General features: G+C 47.1%; 1 protein-coding gene across 2 annotated transcripts in view; it reads left to right on the top strand.

Annotated features, from left to right (window-relative positions):
• VPS13C (vacuolar protein sorting 13 homolog C) overlaps positions 1-18,500 on the top strand; it is a 950,377-nt gene extending 931,877 nt beyond the window's left edge. For both annotated transcript variants that reach the window (XM_063926503.1, XM_063926502.1), the window contains one exon: positions 17,399-18,500. In XM_063926503.1, coding sequence (XP_063782573.1) covers positions 17,399-17,497 — 99 coding nt within the window. In that variant the 3' untranslated portion in view covers positions 17,498-18,500. The remainder of the gene's footprint in view (positions 1-17,398) is intronic.
• Positions 18,501-19,342: the final 842 nt, after the last annotated feature.

Here is a 19,342-nt window from a genome sequence, read left to right as displayed (position 1 = left end):
ACAGCACTGCAGCTGTGCGCCATTGCTCCCTATGCACACCACATACTCCGGTCACTGATGGGTGCAGGGCGCTGGGGGGGGGGGGGCGCCCTGGGCTGCAATTAGAGTACCTTACATTGGCGAACAGCACATAATGTAGTCTAATAAACTATATATGTGCAAAAATCCCCCGCCATAATATAGATATAAGAGCGGGAGAAGTCCGCCGAGAAAGGGGCGGGGCTATCTCCCTCAGCACACTGGCGCCATTTCCTCTTCACAGCTCCGCTGGAAGACAGCTCCCCAGGCTCTCCCCTGCAGTTTCCAGGCTCAAAGGGTAAAAAAGAGAGGGGGGGCACTAAATTTAGGCGCAAACTGTATATGTAAAGCAGCTATAGGGAAAAATCACTTTGTGTTAGTGTAAATCCCTGATTATATCGCGCTGTGGTGTGTGCTGGCATACTCTCTCTCTGTCTCCCCAAAGGACTTTGTGGGGTCCTGTCCTCAGTCAGAGCATTCCCTGTGTGTGTGCGGTGTGTCGGTACGGCTGTGTCGACATGTTTGATCAGGAGGCTTATGTGGAGGCGGAGCAGGTGCCGATAAATGTGATGTCACCCTGCGGGGTCGACACCAGAGTGGATGGATATGTGGAAGGTTTTACACGACAGTGTCAACTCCTTGCATAAAAGGTTCGATGACATAACAGCTGTGGGACAGCCGGCTTCTCAGCCAGTGCCTGCCCAGGCGTCTCAAAGGCCATCAGGGGCTCAAAAACGCCCGCTACCTCAGATGGCAGACACAGATGTCGACACAGAGTCTGACTCCAGTGTCGACGAGGACGAGACAAATGTACATTTCACTAGAGCCATCCGTTGCATGATTACGGCAATGAAAAATGTGTTGCACATTTCTGACATTAACCCAGGTACCACTAAAAAGGGTATTATGTTTGGGGAGAAAAAGCAACCAGTGGTTTTTCCCCCATCAGATGAGTTGAATGAAGTGTGTGAAGAAGCGTGGGCTTCCCCCGATAAGAAACTAGTGATTTCTAAAAAGTTACTGATGGCGTACCCTTTCCCGCCAGAGGACAGGTTACGTTGGGAGACATCCCTGAGGGTGGATAAGGCGCTCACACGCTTGTCAAAAAAGGTGGCACTGCCGTCTCAGGATACGGCCGCCTTAAAGGAGCCTGCGGATAGAAAGCAGGAGGCTATCCTGAAGTCTGTATATACACACTCAGGTACTATACTGAGACCTGCAATTGCTTCAGCTTGGATGTGTAGTGCTGCAGCAGCTTGGTCCGATACCCTGTCAGAAAATATTGATACCCTCGACAGGGATACGATTTTGCTAACCATAGAGCATATTAAAGACGTCGTCTTATATATGAGAGATGCACAGAGGGATATTTGCCGGCTGGCATCTAGAATTAATGCAATGTCCATTTCTGCCAGGAGAGTTTTATGGACTCGGCAGTGGACAGGTGATGCGGATTCTAAAAGGCACATGGAGGTTTTGCCTTACAAGGGTGAGGAATTGTTTGGGGACGGTCTCTCGGACCTCGTTTCCACAGCAACAGCTGGGAAGTCGACATTTTTACCTCAGGTTCCCTCACAGCCTAAGAAAGCACCGTATTATCAGGTACAGTCCTTTCGGCCCCAGAAAGGCAAGCGGGTTAAAGGCGCGTCCTTTCTGCCCAGAGGCAGGGGTAGAGGGAAAAAGCTGCACCATACAGCCAGTTCCCAAGAACAAAAATCCTCCCCTGCTTCCACTAAGTCCACCGCATGACGCTGGGGCTCCACTGGTGGAGCCAGGTGCGGTGGGGGCCCGTCTCCGGAACTTCAGCGACCGGTGGGTTCGCTCACAGGTGGATCTCTGGGTTCTACAAGTGGTATCTCAGGGATACAAGCTGGAATTCGAGACGTCTCCCCCTCGCCGTTACCTCAAATCAGCCTTGCCAGCTACTCCCCAGGACAGGGAGGTAGTGCTGGCGGCAATTCACAAGCTGTACCTCCAGCAGGTGATAATAAAAGTTCCCCTCCTTCAACAGGGACGGGGTTACTATTCCACAATGTTTGTGGTACCGAAACCAGACGGTTCGGTGAGACCCATTCTAAATTTGAAATCCTTGAACACTTATATAAGAAAGTTCAAGTTCAAAATGGAATCGCTCAGGGCGGTTATTGCAAGTCTGGAAGAGGGGGATTACATGGTATCACTGGACATCAAGGATGCTTACCTACATGTCCCCATTTACCCACCTCACCAGGTGTACCTCCGTTTTGTGGTACAGGACTGCCATTACCAATTCCAGACGTTGCCGTTTGGTCTGTCCACGGCACCGAGGGTATTGACCAAAGTAATGGCCGAAATGATGATACTCCTTCGAAAGAAGGGAGTTATAATTATCCCGTACTTGGACGATCTCCTTGTAAAGGCGAGGTCCAGGGAGCAGTTGTTGGTCGGAGTAGCACTATCTCAGGAAGTGCTACAACAGCACGGCTGGATTCTGAATATCCCGAAGTCGCAGCTGGTTCCTACGACGCGTCTGCTGTTCCTGGGTATGATTCTGGACACAGAACAGAAGAAGGTGTTTCTCCCGGAGGAGAAGGCCAAGGAGTTGTCATCTCTGGTCAGAGACCTCCTAAAACCGAAACAGGTGTCGGTGCATCACTGCACGCGAGTCCTGGGAAAGATGGTAGCCTCTTACGAGGCAATTCCATTCGGCAGATTCCATGCACGGATCTTTCAGTGGGATCTGTTGGACAAGTGGTCCGGATCGCATCTTCAGATGCATCGGCTGATCACCCTGTCCCCGAGGGCCAGGGTGTCTCTGCTGTGGTGGCTGCAGAGTGCTCATCTACTCGAGGGCCGCAGGTTCGGCATACAGGACTGGGTCCTGGTGACCACGGATGCAAGCCTCCGAGGTTGGGGGGCAGTCACTCAGGGAAGAAACTTCCAAGGACAATGGTCGAGTCAGGAAGCTTCCCTACACATAAATATTCTGGAACTAAGGGCCATTTACAATGCCCTAAGTCAGGCAAGACCCCTGCTTCAAAACCAGCCGGTGCTGATTCAGTCAGACAACATCACGGCGGTCGCCCATGTAAACCGACAGGGCGGCACAAGAAGCAGGATGGCGATGGCAGAAGCCACAAGGATTCTCCGATGGGCGGAAAATCACGTGATAGCACTGTCAGCAGTGTTCATTCCGGGAGTGGACAACTGGGAAGCAGACTTCCTCAGCAGGCACGACCTCCACCCGGGAGAGTGGGGACTTCATCCAGAAGTCTTCCAGCTGATTGTAAATCGTTGGGAAAGGCCACAGGTGGACATGATGGCGTCCCGCCTCAACAAAAAGCTAAAAAGATATTGCGCCAGGTCAAGGGACCCTCAGGCGATAGCTGTGGACGCTCTAGTGACACCGTGGGTGTACCAGTCGGTTTATGTGTTCCCTCCTCTTCCTCTAATACCAAAGGTACTGAGGATAATAAGAGAGGAGTAAGAACTATACTCATCGTTCCGGATTGGCCAAGAAGGACTTGGTACCCGGAACTACAAGAAATGATCTCAGAGGACCCTTGGCCTCTGCCTCTCAGACAGGACCTGCTACAGCAGGGGCCCTGTTTGTTCCAAGACTTACCGCGGCTGCGTTTGACGGCATGGCGGTTGAACACCGGATCCTGATGGAAAAGGGCATTCCGGTTGAAGTCATTCCTACGCTGATAAAAGCTAGGAAGGATGTGACAGCAAAACATTATCACCGCATATGGCGAAAATATGTTGCTTGGTGTGAGGCTATGAAGGCCCCAACAGAAGAATTTCAGCTGGGTCGATTTCTGCACTTCCTACAGTCAGGAGTGACTATGGGCCTAAAATTGGGATCCATTAAAGTCCAGATTTCGGCCCTGTCTATTTTCTTTCAAAAAGAACTGGCTTCACTGCCTGAAGTTCAAACGTTTGTTAAGGGAGTGCTGCATATTCAGCCCCTTTTTGTGCCCCCAGTGGCACCTTGGGATCTCAACGTTGTGTTGGATTTCCTAAAATCACATTGGTTTGAGCCACTTCAGACCGTGGAGTTGAAATATCTCATGTGGAAAGTGGTCATGCTTTTGGCCTTGGCTTCGGCTAGGCGGGTGTCAGAATTGGCGGCTTTGTCATGTAAAAGCCCCTATCTGATCTTCCATATGGACAGGGCAGAATTGAGGACTCGTCCCCAATTTCTCCCTAAGGTGGTATCAGCGTTTCATTTGAACCAACCTATTGTGGTGCCTGCGGCTACGCGGGACTTGGAGGCTTCCAAGTTGCTGGACGTAGTCCGGGCCCTGAAAATCTATGTTTCCAGGACGGCTAGAGTCAGAAAGACTGACTCTCTGTTTATCCTGCATGCACCCAACAAGCTGGGTGCTCCTGCTTCTAAGCAGACTATTGCTCGCTGGATCTGTTGCACGATTCAACTTGCACATTCTGTGGCTGGACTGCCGCATCCTAAATCAGTCAAAGCCCATTCCACGAGGAAGGTGGGCTCTTCTTGGGCGGCTGCCCGAGGGGTCTCGGCTTTACAACTTTGCCGAGCTGCTACCTGGTCGGGATCAAACACGTTTGCAAAATTCTACAAGTTTGATACCCTAGCTGAGGAGGACCTTGAGTTTGCTCATTCGGTGCTGCAGAGTCATCCGCACTCTCCCGCCCGTTTGGGAGCTTTGGTATAATCCCCATGGTCCTTACGGAGTACCCAGCATCCACTAGGACATAGTAACATAGTATCTGAGGTTGAAAAAAGACAATTGTCCATCGAGTTCAACCTATTTGTGGTGTCCTATGCATGATGATTTGACTAAAATTTCTGACTGATGCTGCTGTCAGCCATTGCATTTTATCCCTATTTATAGTAACTATAATGCATGACTATGCACCATACCCCTGGATATCCTTATCCAATAGGAATTTATCTAACCCATTCTTAAAGGTGTTGACAGATTCCGCCATTACAACTCCCTCGGGCAGGGAATTCCAAACACGTATTGTCCTTACCGTGAAAAAGCCTTTACGCCGTATTGTGCGGAATCTCCTCTCCTCTAACCTGAGCGAGTGTCCACGAGTCCTCTGTGTTGATCTAACCAAAAACAGGTCCCGCGCAAGCTCTGTGTATTGTCCCCTTATATATTTGTAGATGTTGATCATATCCCCTCTTAGTCTCCGCTTTTCCAATGTAAACATGCCTGGTCTTTCAAGCCTTTCCTTGTATTCCATCGTCTCCATGCCCTTAATTAGTTTGGTCGCCCTCCTCTGTACCTTTTCAAGCTCCAGGATATCCTTTTTGTAGTACGGTGCCCAGAATTGTACACAGTATTCAAGGTGTGGCCTCACTAGTGATTTATATAACGGGAGTATAATACTCTCGTCCCTAGCATCAATACCCCGTTTTATGCATGCTAATATCTTATTAGCCTTCTTTGCTGCAGTCCTATTTTGGGTACTACTGCTTAGCTTGCTATCTATGAGGACACCTAAGTCCTTTTCCAGTACAGAATCCCCTAATTTTACCCCATTTAGTAGGTAGGAGTAATTTTTGTTCTTGTTACCACAGTGCATTACCTTACACTTGTCTGTGTTGAAGCGCATTCTCCATTTGGCTGCCCATGCTTCTAATTTAACCAAGTCGTTCTGAAGAGACTCGGCATCCTCCTCTGTATTTATAGCCTTACACAATTTGGGATCATTAGCGGTCCTAATACTGAGCCTTGCGGCACACCACTTAGCACTTCAGTCCAAGTTGAAAAAGATCCATTAACCACAACGCGCTGCTTCCTATTATCTAACCAGTTTTTGACCCAAGTGCATATTGTGCTTCCTAGCCCTGATTCTTGTAGCTTGTAGATAAGTCTCATGTGTGGTACAGTATCGAACGCTTTGGCAAAGTCTAAAAAGATTACATCCACGTCTTTACCCTGATCTAGGTTTGCGCTTACTGTTTCATAAAAGCCAAGTAAGTTGGTTTGACAGGATCTGTCCTTCATAAACCCATGTTGATTCCTTTTAATGACCTTATTGGTTTCAAGGAACTTCTGAATACTATCTCTTAGAATACCTTCCAATACTTTCCCCACTATAGATGTAAGACTAACTGGTCTATAATTACCTGGTTCAGCTTTACTTCCCTTCTTGAATATAGGCACTACTTCCGCTATACGCCAGTCTTTGGGAACCATACCTGATATAACTGAATCCTCAAAGATCAAAGATAGCGGTTTTGCCAGTTCAGAGTGAAGCTCCATTAGAACCCTTGGATGAATACCATCGGGCCCTGGTGATTTATTAATCTTTAAATGTTTTAATCGGTCAAAGACTACTTCCTCGCTTAAATAAGTACCTATCAGTGTGATATTCTCATTATTGAGATTGTGTGTCAGTCCCTGAATTGGGTCCTCTCTAGTGAATACTGTTGAAAAAAACTCATTTAGTGTGTCCGCTATGTCATTATCATTTTTGCTTAAGACTCCCAACTCCCAAGGACGTCAGAGAAAATAAGAATTTACTCACCGGTAATTCTATTTCTCGTAGTCCGTAGTGGATGCTGGGAGCCCGTCCCAAGTGCGGATTGTCTGCAATACTTGTATATAGTTATTGCTTAACTAAAGGGTTATTGTTGTGAGCCATCTGTTCAGTGAGGCTCATTTGTTATTCATACTGTTAACTGGGTATAGTTATCACGAGTTGTACGGTGTGATTGGTGTGGCTGGTATGAGTCTTACCCTGGATTCCAAATCCTTTCCTTGTAGTGTCAGCTCTTCCGGGCACAGTTTCCCTAACTGAGGTCTGGAGGAGGGGCATAGAGGGAGGAGCCAGTGCACACCAGATATAGTACCTAATCTTTCTTTAAAGAGTGCCCAGTCTCCTGCGGAGCCCGTCTATTCCCCATGGTCCTTACGGAGTACCCAGCATCCACTACGGACTACGAGAAATAGAATTACCGGTGAGTAAATTCTTATTTTTACTTACAGGTAAATCTATTTCTCGTAGTCCGTAGTGGATGCTGGGCGCCCGTCCCAAGTGCGGAATTTTTTCCGCAATGCTTGTATATAGTTATTGCTTAAATAAGGGTTATGTTGGCTGCATCAGGGTTGATCTGATGCTCCGTTGTTGTTCATACTGTTAACTGGGTAAGTTTATCACATGTTATACGGTGTGATTGGTGTGACTGGTATGAGTCTTGCCCTGGATTCCAAAATCCTTTCCTTGTACTGTCAGCTCTTCCGGGCACAGTTTCTTTAACTGAGGTCTGAAGGAGGGACATAGAGGGAGGAGCCAGAGCACACCAGTATCCAAATTCTTTCTTGAAGTGCCCCGTCTCCTGCGGAGCCCGTCTATTCCCCATGGTCCTTACGGAGTCTCCAGCATCCACTACGGACTACGAGAAATAGATTTACTGGTAAGTAAAATCTTATTTTTTTTAGCAATCACACCCACCAGCAGGATAAAAGTCAGGATAAATGGGTTAGGGAGCTCAGGGACCCACGTCCTACACCATGCCTTGCTAGACCACGCCCCCGGACATCTCTATTCTGGCTGTACCAGTGATAAGTTTTGCTCTCTTTCATGCTTGCTGAGATACTGTGGTTAGAGGTCTTCCCTGTAGCAAGCCTGAAGAAAATAATTCCTCAGGTGACCAGGAAAAGTAGTCAGGAGTATAGGGTCTAACTGGGATAAGGGGAATCTGTCCCAAGGAACAGGGTCTTGCTTGACATGGGGAAAAGTGCTTTTCCCTACTGGCAACGCCTTCTCATTGGTGGGCTTTTGCTGCTTGGAAAGACTCTAGAAATCACTGACTTTTGTTTCTCAGTAATGTCATAAATTGTTCCTCTGTACTTCTGACTGTAGAACACATTTTTCCTCCATTACGTACTGCAGTGGTTCCCAAACTTTTTTGAATCACAGCGCCCAAGAGTATCAGAATTTTCTTCACAGCACCCCTAGGCTAAATGTTTCTTATTGAGAAATTTTGAAATAAATATTAATTTAAATTGTCCTTAGGTGCAATTGTGTGGTGAGGGACAAGATTTGCTTCTGTTTGTCCACCTATTTCACTGGTTTTGCCTATTACATTGATCATATATAATTTGAATTGGCCCTGGACCACCAGTCCAAGGCACCCCTGCAAGTGCCCTAAGGCACCCCAGGGTGGCATGGCACACAGTTTGAGAGCCACTGATGTACTGTGCTCTTTCACTGTACCCTCTCCACTTTATTTAGTACTGATTTTATTTAGCTCCTGAGTTCTGTTACTGTACTTTCTCCATTTTCTTGATGTTGAGTACAGAGTATCTAGCTGTTGGGTTCTGTCGTGGCACTCTTTCCATTTTATTGATGTTGTGTACAGAGTTTTATTTAGCTACTGAGTTTTGTCACTGTACTTATCCCATTTTGTTGTTATTGAGTAATAATTCCATGTAGATATTGTGCTCTATCACTATATTCTCTTTATTTTTATTGATGTTGGTTACTGTATTTATTTAGTTTCTGGGCATTTCACATGTTCAAAATGAAATGTTAAATTGGTACAGTATATGGAAGATCAGGACCAGATGCTGATGTGCAGCTTGTGAAACTTTAGTAGCAAGGTCAAGGCCAATCAAGGGAGGAAGGGGGCATGTGCAACCAAGATGATGTAGCAGGCATGGGAAAAGCATGTAGCTTATTCCATCGCGGACCTCGTGTGCTACATGTTCTATGTAGAGAAATAAACGCCCCTTCCATTTTTTTCCCCCTTGACCTAGGTTACATCTTAAAGGATTCTGACTTCAACCCATCTTCTCAAGAGGATTTAGTTTATATGACTACACCAATTAAAATTGGGATGAGTAATTGGTGCTAGCCATACAATAAGTCCTCAGGGTTCGGTCAGAACATTAGGTACTGGACATTTCCTTGTTCAAAAAACACAAAAGAGATGCACAATTTCTTTCCGTCCTCCCTGCAGTTGACAGAAATCTTGGGTAAGGCACAACAGAGACCATATGGGAGATTTAGAGTTTCCACAGAAGTTTCTGGTCAACTTCCCCTACTCGGAAGCAAATGAGGGAGAGATTCCATGGGTCTTGACACATGTCGCAGGTGATCCAGAGTCTACGCTTAGATGCACTTTCTGGCTTAGATCCTGGATGTATTTGAGTAGACTGTCCTCTTGAGCTCAGATATGAACAAGTTTATCTCTCAGGCAACAGGAAGCAGTTCTTTCCTCTGAATCGAGGTTTCCTAACCAACAAGCCAGAAATTTTGATCCTTTCATTAGAGAAAATGAATGGTGCATCTTTGGTCCTGATTCTGAGTCTGTTGCTGTAGCATCCGTTTTTTCGTCTTCTGATGGTATTGCATATGCAACTTTACGCTAATACTGCTACAAGTCCTTCCCTGGTGTTACATCCAAGTGTCTGCATGCGGAAGGACTGAGATACTCATATGGCAGGTGTAGAATATCTCTCTGAATATGGCCTCCATGTAACTATTTTTCGTCTCTATACCCAGCCACTATAAGCGGCACTCCCATAAGATGGACCACCTCTGGGTTGTCAGCATAGCCACCAACCAGGAACACCCAGTATATTTTCAGAACATTTATGAGACCATGATTCTCCCTTGCACCTCTGTCATAAGTGTGACTGCTACTGTGTGTATGGAATCTGGCCACTTGCGCAAAAGAAAACATTGCTCCATTGCTGCTAGGTCCGACTCGGTTCCTTTGAGTGGTCTTTTCTTTTAATTGTTTGGAAATCACGACGTGGTACTTAGGCTTGGCAAGGCATGCAACTGGTTCCTAAATCTGTAAAAACAGACCACATGATGGGGTTTCTCCCATACACAAAATCGATGATGAGAGTTCATGTCTTGATATTTCAGATCAAGGAATAAGATCTTCAAATTGTGGGTCAGAGATTACTTGGGACATTTTCGGGCCAGACTGTTCTTACGATGACCCTTCCAAGGGATGGAAGCAGGAGATGTGCCATTCAAGGTGCTATCCAGTACCTACAGTCGCTGGTTCGTTCTTTTATTCCTTTATAATTCCTGAATTCTGGAACATAGACTCATCTCATTATTTTTTAAAAGCACTGCCCAAGGTTATGTCAGCTATGACAGATTTTAAGGGGTCTAAGGAGCATCTCTTCTTGGCAGCACATGGCTGGGCTATACACTATTTGAAACCAAGCCTTTAACTGCGACAGAGTGGGAATTTAGAAACAGGTGGAGTCTCTGTTGTGTCTGTTTTTTGCTGGCTATTGCCTCAGCTAGTTGAGTTTTGGAATGTGGTCTTCACTAGGTCGTACCTGACCTGCACACCATTCCTACGTTGTAGTCCAAGGTGATGTTAAAATTCAGTTCCTTTGATAACATCTAGCCATATAAAGGCACTGGCCTGAGTACTATATACCTGCTCTCATCCCCCTCAATTATCCTTAGAGCCTTGTCCAACTCCTGTGCACCATGGCATGGTGCCTCAGTCATACAGATGTGTCAGGCAAGAATATACGGTGTTCTGTCCATACCTTTACCAATTCTGCAGATTTCATGTCTGTATCGAAAAAGATGCCTGACTTGGACAGAAGTCGTTAGCAATACCAGAGCGTACCATTCCCTAGAGGCAGCTTTTGGACGTGCCCCCAAGGTGGTAGAAAGAGACATTTACCTATATTGAATCCAATTGGGGACGCTCTGTTTTCCCACTTTTTTTTTTTGCTTCGGTCATTTAGAAAATGAGCTCCTATTTATGGAGATGGAGGTATACAGTAGATGGGAGGAGCTAGATTACAAACAGGTTTGTAGTTTATATTTAGTGAATACTTCTGTGCCCTCTATAGTCAGCAGTGTCCCCTGAATGGATTCATCGGGTTAGTACAATAAACCTCGCTTTCATTTTTTCTCTGACGTCCTAGTGGATGCTGGGACTCCGTCAGGACCATGGGGAATAGCGGCTCCGCAGGAGACAGGGCACAAAATGTAAAAGTTTGACCACTAGGTGGTGTGTACTGGCTCCTCCCCCTATGACCCTCCTCCAAGCCTCAGTTAGGTTTTTGTGCCCGTCCGAGCAGGGTGCAATCTAGGTGGCTCTCCTAAAGAGCTGCTTAGAAAAAGTTTGTTAGGTTTTTTATTTTCAGTGAGTCCTGCTGGCAACAGGCTCACTGCAACGAGGGACTTAGGGGAGAAGAAGTGAACTCACCTGCGTGCAGGATGGATTTGCTTCTTAGGCTACTGGACACTAGCTCCAGAGGGACGATCACAGGTACAGCCTGGATGGGTCACCGGAGCCGCGCCGCCGACCCCCTTGCAGATGCCGAATAGAGAAGAGGTCCAGAAACCGGCGGCAGAAGACGTCTCAGTCTTCATGAGGTAGCGCACAGCACTGCAGCTGTGCGCCATTGCTCTCCACACACTTCACACCAGCGGTCACTGAGGGTGCAGGGCGCTGGGGGGGGCGCCCTGGGCAGCAATGTAATATACCTATTCTGGCTAAAATATATCACATATAGCCCCTGGGGCTATATGGATGTATTTAACCCCTGCCAGGTTCCAAAAAAACCGGGAGAAGAAGCCGCCGAAAAGGGGGCGGGGCCTATTCTCCTCAGCACACAGCGCCATTTTCCTGCCCAGCTCCGCTGCGAGGAAGGCTCCCAGGACTCTCCCCTGCACTGCACTACAGAAACAGGGTAAAAACAGAGAGGGGGGGGCACTTATTGGCGATATTTATAATATTTGAGCTGCTATAAAGGGAACACACTTATTAAGGTTGTCCCTATATATATTTATAGCGCTTGGGTGTGTGCTGGCAAACTCTCCCTCTGTCTCCCCAAAGGGCTAGTGGGGTCCTGTCTTCTATCAGAGCATTCCCTGTGTGTCTGCTGTGTGTCGGTACGTGTGTGTCGACATGTATGAGGACGATGTTGGCGTGGAGGCGGAGCAATTGCCTGTAATGGTGATGTCACCCCCTAGGGAGTCGACACCAGAATGGATGGCTTTGTTTATGGAATTACGGGATAGTGTCAGCACGCTACAAAAGTCGGTTGACGACATGAGACAGCCGGCAAACCAGTTAGTACCTGTCCAGGCGTCTCAGACACCGTCAGGGGCTGTAAAACGCCCTTTACCTCAGTCGGTCGACACAGACCCAGACACTGACACTGAATCCAGTGTCGACGGTGAAGAAACAAACGTATTTTCCAGTAGGGCCACACGTTATATGATCACGGCAATGAAGGAGGCTTTGCATATCTCTGATACTGCAAGTACCACAAAAAGGGGTATTATGTGGGGTGTGAAAAAACTACCGATAGTTTTTCCTGAATCAGAGGAACTGAATGAAGTGTGTGATGAAGCGTGGGTTACCCCAGATAGAAAACTGCTAATTTCAAAGAAGTTATTGGCATTATACCCTTTCCCGCCAGAGGTTAGGGCGCGCTGGGAAACACCTCCTAGGGTGGATAAGGCGCTCACACGCTTATCAAAGCAAGTGGCGTTACCGTCTCCTGATACGGCCGCCCTCAAGGATCCAGCTAGTAGGAGGCTGGAGAATACATTAAAAAGTATATACACACATACGGGTGTTATACTGAGACCAGCAATCGCCTCAGCCTGGATGTGCAGTGCTGGCGTGGCTTGGTCGGAGTCACTGTCTGAAAATATTGATACCCTGGATAGGGACAGTATGTTACTGACTATAGAGCAGTTAAAGGATGCATTTCTTTATATGCGAGATGCACAGAGAGATATTTGCACTCTGGCATCAAGAGTAAGTGCGATGTCCATATCTGCCAGAAGAAGTTTATGGACGCGCCAGTGGTCAGGTGATGCGGATTCCAAACGACATATGGAAGTATTGCCGTATAAGGGGGAGGAATTATTTGGGGTCGGTCTATCGGATCTGGTGGCCACGGCAACGGCCGGAAAATCCACCTTTTTACCCCAGGTCACCTCCCAGCAGAAAAAGCCGCAGGCTTTTCAGCCGCAGTCCTTTCGTTCCTATAAGAACAAACGAGCAAAAGGACATTCCTATTTGCCCCGAGGCAAAGGAAAGGGTAAGAGACTGCAACAAGCAGCTCCTTCCCAGGAGCAGAAGCCCTCCCCGGCTTCTACAAAGGCGTCAGCATGACGCTGGGACCTTACAAGCAGACTCAGGGGCGGTGGGGGGTCGCCTCAAACATTTCAGCGCACAGTGGGCTCACTCGCAGGTGGACCCCTGGATCCTGCAGGTAGTATCTCAGGGTTACAGGTTGGAATTCGAGAAGTCCCCTCCTCGCCGTTTCCTAAAGTCTGCTTTGCCAACGTCTCCCTCCGACAGGGCGACGGTATTGGAGGCCATTCACAAGCTGTATTCTCAGCAGGTGATAGTCAAGGTACCCCTCCTACAACAGGGACAGGGGTATTACTCCACGCTATTTGTGGTACCGAAGCCGGACGGCTCGGTAAGACCGATTCTAAATCTAAAATCTCTGAACCTGTACATACAAAAATTCAAGTTCAAGATGGAGTCACTCAGAGCAGTGATAGCGAATCTGGAAGAAGGGGATTTTATGGTGTCCTTGGACATCAAGGATGCTTACCTTCATGTTCCAATTTGTCCTTCACACCAAGGGTACCTCAGGTTCGTGGTCCAAAACTGTCATTATCAGTTTCAGACGCTGCCGTTTAGATTGTCCACGGCACCCCGGGTCTTTACCAAGGTAATGGCCGAAATGATGATCCTTCTTCGAAGAGAAGGCGTCTTAATTATCCCTTACTTGGACGATCTCCTGATAAGGGCAAGATCCAGAGAACAGCTGGAGGTCGGAGTAGCACTAACCCAAGTAGTGCTCCAACAACACGGGTGGATTCTGAATTTTCCAAAATCCCAACTGATCCCGACGACACGTCTGTTGTTCCTAGGGATGATTCTGGACACTGTTCAGAAAAAGGTATTTCTTCCGGAGGAGAAAGCCAGGGAGTTATCCGATCTAATCAGGAACCTCCTAAAACCAGGAAAAGTATCTGTGCATCAATGCACAAGAGTCCTGGGAAAAATGGTAGCTTCTTACGAAGCGATTCCATTCGGCAGATTCCATGCACGAACTTTTCAGTGGGATCTGCTGGACAAATGGTCCGGATCGCATCTGCAGATGCATCAGCGGATAAAATTGTCCACAAGGACAAGAGTGTCTCTGCTATGGTGGTTGCAGAGTGCTCATCTGTTAGAGGGCCGCAGATTCGGCATACAGAACTGGGTCCTAGTGACCACGGATGCCAGCCTGAGAGGCTGGGGAGCGGTCACACAGGGAAGAAACTTCCAGGGCGTGTGGTCAAGCCTGGAGACGTCTCTTCACATAAATATACTGGAGCTAAGAGCAATCTACAATGCTCTAAGCCTGGCAAAACCTCTGCTTCAGGGTCAGCCGGTGTTGATTCAGTCGGACAACATCACGGCAGTCGCCCACGTAAACAGACAGGGCGGCACAAGAAGCAGGAGGGCAATGGCAGAAGCTGCAAGGATTCTCCGCTGGGCAGAAAATCATGTGTTAGCACTGTCAGCTGTGTTCATCCCGGGAGTGGACAACTGGGAAGCAGACACGATCTGCACCCGGGAGAGTGGGGACTTCATCCAGAAGTCTTCCACATGATTGTGGTCCATTGGGAAAGACCAATGGTGGACATGATGGCGTCCCGCCTCAACAAAAAACTGGACAGGTATTGCGCCAGGTCAAGAGACCCTCAGGCAATAGCTGTAGACGCTCTGGTAACACCATGGGTGTACCAGTCAGTGTATGTGTTTCCTCCTCTGCCTCTCATACCAAAAGTACTGAGAATTATACGGCAAAGGGGAGTAAGAACGATACTCGTGGCTCCGGATTGGCCAAGAAGAACTTGGTACCCGGAACTTCAGGAGATGCTCACGGAAGATCCGTGGCCTCTACCTCTAAGACGGGACCTGCTTCAGCAGGGACCGTGTCTATTCCAAGACTTACCGCGGCTGCGTTTGACGGCATGGCGGTTGAACGCCGAATCCTAAGGGAAAAAGGCATTCCGGAAGAGGTCATCCCTACCCTGGTAAAAGCCAGGAAGGAGGTGACTGCACAACATTATCACCGCATTTGGAGAAAATATGTTGCGTGGTGTGAGGCCAGGAAGGCCCCGACGGAGGAATTTCACTGGGTCGATTCCTACATTTCCTGCAAACAGGATTGTCTATGGGCCTCAAATTAGGGTCCATTAAGGTTCAAATTTCGGCCCTGTCGATTTTCTTCCAGAAAGAATTGGCTTCAGTTCCTGAAGTCCAGACTTTTGTAAAAGGAGTACTACATATACAGCCCCCGGTTGTGCCCCCAGTGGCACCGTGGGATCTTAATGTAGTTTTGGATTTTCTCAAATCCCATTGGTTTGAGCCACTCAAATCGGTGGATTTGAAATATCTTACATGGAAAGTAACCATGCTACTGGCCCTGGCTTCAGCCAGGAGAGTGTCAGAATTGGCGGCTTTATCGTATAAAAGCCCATATCTGATTTTCCATTCGGACAGGGCAGAACTGCGGACGCGTCCTCACTTTCTGCCTAAGGTGGTTTCAGCGTTTCACCTGAACCAGCCTATTGTGGTGCCTGCGGCTACTAGCGATTTGGAGGATTCCAAGTTGCTGGACGTTGTCAGAGCATTGAAAATATATATTTCAAGGACGGCTGGAGTCAGAAAATCTGACTCGCTGTTTATACTGTATGCACCCAACAAGCTGGGTGCTCCTGCTTCTAAGCAGACGATTGCTCGTTGGATTTGTAGCACAATTCAACTTGCACATTCTGTGGCAGCCTGCCACAGCCTAAATCTGTCAAGGCCCATTCCACAAGGAAGGTGGGCTCATCTTGGGCGGCTGCCCGAGGGGTCTCGGCATTACAACTCTGCCGAGCAGCTACGTGGTCAGGGGAGAACACGTTTGTAAAATTCTACAAATTTGATACCCTGGCTAAGGAGGACCTGGAGTTCTCTCATTCGGTGCTGCAGAGTCATCCGCACTCTCCCGCCCGTTTGGGAGCTTTGGTATAATCCCCATGGTCCTGACGGAGTCCCAGCATCCACTAGGACGTCAGAGAAAATAAGATTTTACTTACCGATAAATCTATTTCTCGTAGTCCGTAGTGGATGCTGGGCGCCCATCCCAAGTGCGGATTGTCTGCAATACTTGTACATAGTTATTGTTACAAAAAAATCGGGTTGTTATTGTTGTGAGCCGTCTGTTCAGAGGCTCCTACGTTTGTCATACTGTTAACTGGGTTCAGATCACAAGTTGTACGGTGTGATTGGTGTGGCTGGTATGAGTCTTACCCGGGATTCAAAATCCTTCCTTATTGTGTACGCTCGTCCGGGCACAGTATCCTAACTGAGGCTTGGAGGAGGGTCATAGGGGGAGGAGCCAGTACACACCACCTAGTGGTCAAACTTTTAAATTTTGTGCCCTGTCTCCTGCGGAGCCGCTATTCCCCATGGTCCTGACGGAGTCCCAGCATCCACTACGGACTACGAGAAATAGATTTATCGGTAAGTAAAATCTTATTTTTTGCCATGTGTGTAAACCAATACAGTTATGGTATCTACATCCTTTATAATAAAAGGGTAACAATGCTCCTCACCTCTGTGGGGGGATTTAAGTGTTTTGCCCGCCAGCAACCACTTGATGCCGCCTGATGTAGCAATCAAGTGTTGCTCCGTTCGGGCATGCACAGCCGCCGGCGCTGACGTTACTGTTATGGTATTCCGTTATTTTGACAGGTTTCTTAAAAGTACTCATCTTAATCTCTGAATTTGCATTTTATGGATTTTATATCTTGATTGTCCTTTTTTTGTCATTTTTTAAAAACGAATAATCTGTTGGTAATTTCTATTAAAATGTATAATTGTTTTGGTTATGCACATTATGGGAACTAAACATATAATAGACCTGTTGCCTAAACTTTATGAATAACCATAGTTCTTTCAGAATGACCAGGAGACTCCTGAGTTAGTGTCTTCCCTGTTTCCCGAGAGAGCAGAAAGTTCTCTTGTATGCATGTGTCATCTGCTGTGTGTGTGTGGTGTCAGGACACACATTTAAGCCCTGCCACCCCAGTTAACACTTAGGGGAAGGAATGTTCTGATTTTGGAAGGTTTTGAAGATGGCTGCTGCATTCGCCTTCAGCCTTGATTTATGCCATTAAGCCCCGCCCACCTGGTATTTTCCATACCTCGAGGTCTCCTGTAAACAAGGTAGTAAATGTAGGCGATTTAGTGAATAATGATTGTTCTCCTACATTATTCAAGTGAAAAGTGGTATATTTATATAAATTGTATGATAACTGTAATATTATATTATATATTTCTATTTTTTTTTATTTTTTTATGTTTAATTACTGTTTTTCTTTATTTTAATTTCAGGAGGTGCTCAAAGCATTAGATGAGGCACGGAGTGCTTGTCAACAGCGAACGTTAGTGCTGCAGAAATCTGAGAAATTTATCAAACAGTACAGCAACTGAATGCATTGTCTATAATTTATACCAGACTCCGTCCCATGATCCCACTAAACTTCTGTGTCCCATGTATTCCTCACTCCAGATATTAGTCCTTGTGTGGACTGCAGTACCACCACTCTGCAGAGCCAGGTTAAGGGTGGTGGGGGCATAGGGGCAACAAATTTGCGGGGGCCCCCACTTCTAAAGCAACCCCCCACCGTGCATGCACGCATACACACACACACTGCCTGTGCGGGACAGCGCACCGGAGCAGCAGGATGTTTTGTATGCCTGATTTCTGTTACGTCCCTTGGCATAGTTACTTATTGCATGCCTGAGTCACATAACATAATAATTTTGTCCTGATATTGCTGTTGGCACGGATGGGTCACCTGCTTCGACCTGCACAAATACACTGGTGTGCACTGGGGCCTGCCTCCTCCTGCAGCACCTACATTTGCCGTATGCAGGAGAGAGTAGAGTGCAGCAATGTTGCATTATATAGTGACAGTGTGCAGGACACAGCAGCATATTAAGCGATGAGCTCCCTGCATCTGACACGCAGAGCACTACTGATTGTCGGACGCAGCAGCTACGTACCATGTGATTCCAGTCATGTAACCTGCTGACGCACACACAGCCACCAGCCCGGAGCCGCAGACGTTACTTCAAACAGCAGTGTGTGCGGGCCCCAGGACGACCGCCCCTGACGCCACTCTCTTAATCCAGTTATGCCTCTCTGTATTCCAAGCAGGTACTGATTCTGTGGGACATTTTTTTTCTTTTTTTTCTTTGCATTTTGTGCCTCTATAAAGGCTATATGCCTAGTTTGCTGCACTATAAACATCCTGTCCATATGTAGATTTGTATTGTATACTTTTTCAGAACTTTTCTGGAACTGTCCTCTGGAGGTCAAAGATTCTTTGTACTTACTTGAATATGCAAGTTGTTTTTGCTTTTGTTACAATGAAGAAACCCTGCATTACTATAAACATGTATCCATTTAATAAAAAATACAGCAAGTTTACCTTTTGTCTTTGGTGCTTCATTTTAATTTTTAACATCTACACTATAATTCTGCCAACATTAGAAATACATGATGCAAAATGACAAATCAGTAATGTTTATTAGTGCCGTAACTAGACATTTTAGCGCTGTGTGCAAGAAACAGCTTTTGCGCCCACACACACACACTATTCAAAAAAGAGCCAGTGCGCGCCAGAGGTGCGCAACAAAAATATAGGTGTGTGGCTTCATGGGGAAGGGGCATGGCCACAAATAATACCAATTCATATTACGCTGTACAGTACTCTCCAATATTCAAATTATGCTGCACAGTAGTGCCACTTACACACATTACACCAGGTAGAGCCCCTGTCACACCTTACGCCAGGGAGAGCCCCATTTAACACATTACTCCAGGTAGAGACTCCTTTTTCACATTACGGCAGGTAGAGCTGCCCGTTTACACATTACGGCAGGTGGAGTCCCCCTTTACACATTACGGCAGGTGGAGTCCCCCTTTACACATTACGGCGGGTAGAGTCCCCCTTTACACATTACACCAGGTACAGCTCCCTTTTACACACTGCGACAGGTAGAGTCCCAAAGCTGTAACAGGACACATCTGCACAATGGGTTATACTGTACTGCTCCAGCACATACACACCAGGTTACATTGCACTGCTCTAGTGCACACACACTGCAATGCTCCAGCACACACAGTTCTATTAGTTCCATTGCACTGCAGCACACAAACAGGGTTACACTGCAATGCTACAGCACATAGACACACACACTGGGTTACACTGCACTGCTCCAGCACACACACGAGCACACGGTTATATTGCATTACTCCAGCACACAAAC

This window comes from Pseudophryne corroboree, chromosome 6, assembly GCF_028390025.1.
Source record: "Pseudophryne corroboree isolate aPseCor3 chromosome 6, aPseCor3.hap2, whole genome shotgun sequence".
Classification (NCBI taxonomy): domain Eukaryota; kingdom Metazoa; phylum Chordata; class Amphibia; order Anura; family Myobatrachidae; genus Pseudophryne; species Pseudophryne corroboree.
The sequence above is the reverse complement of the archived record's forward strand: the minus strand, read 5'-3'. Positions and strand labels throughout refer to the sequence as shown.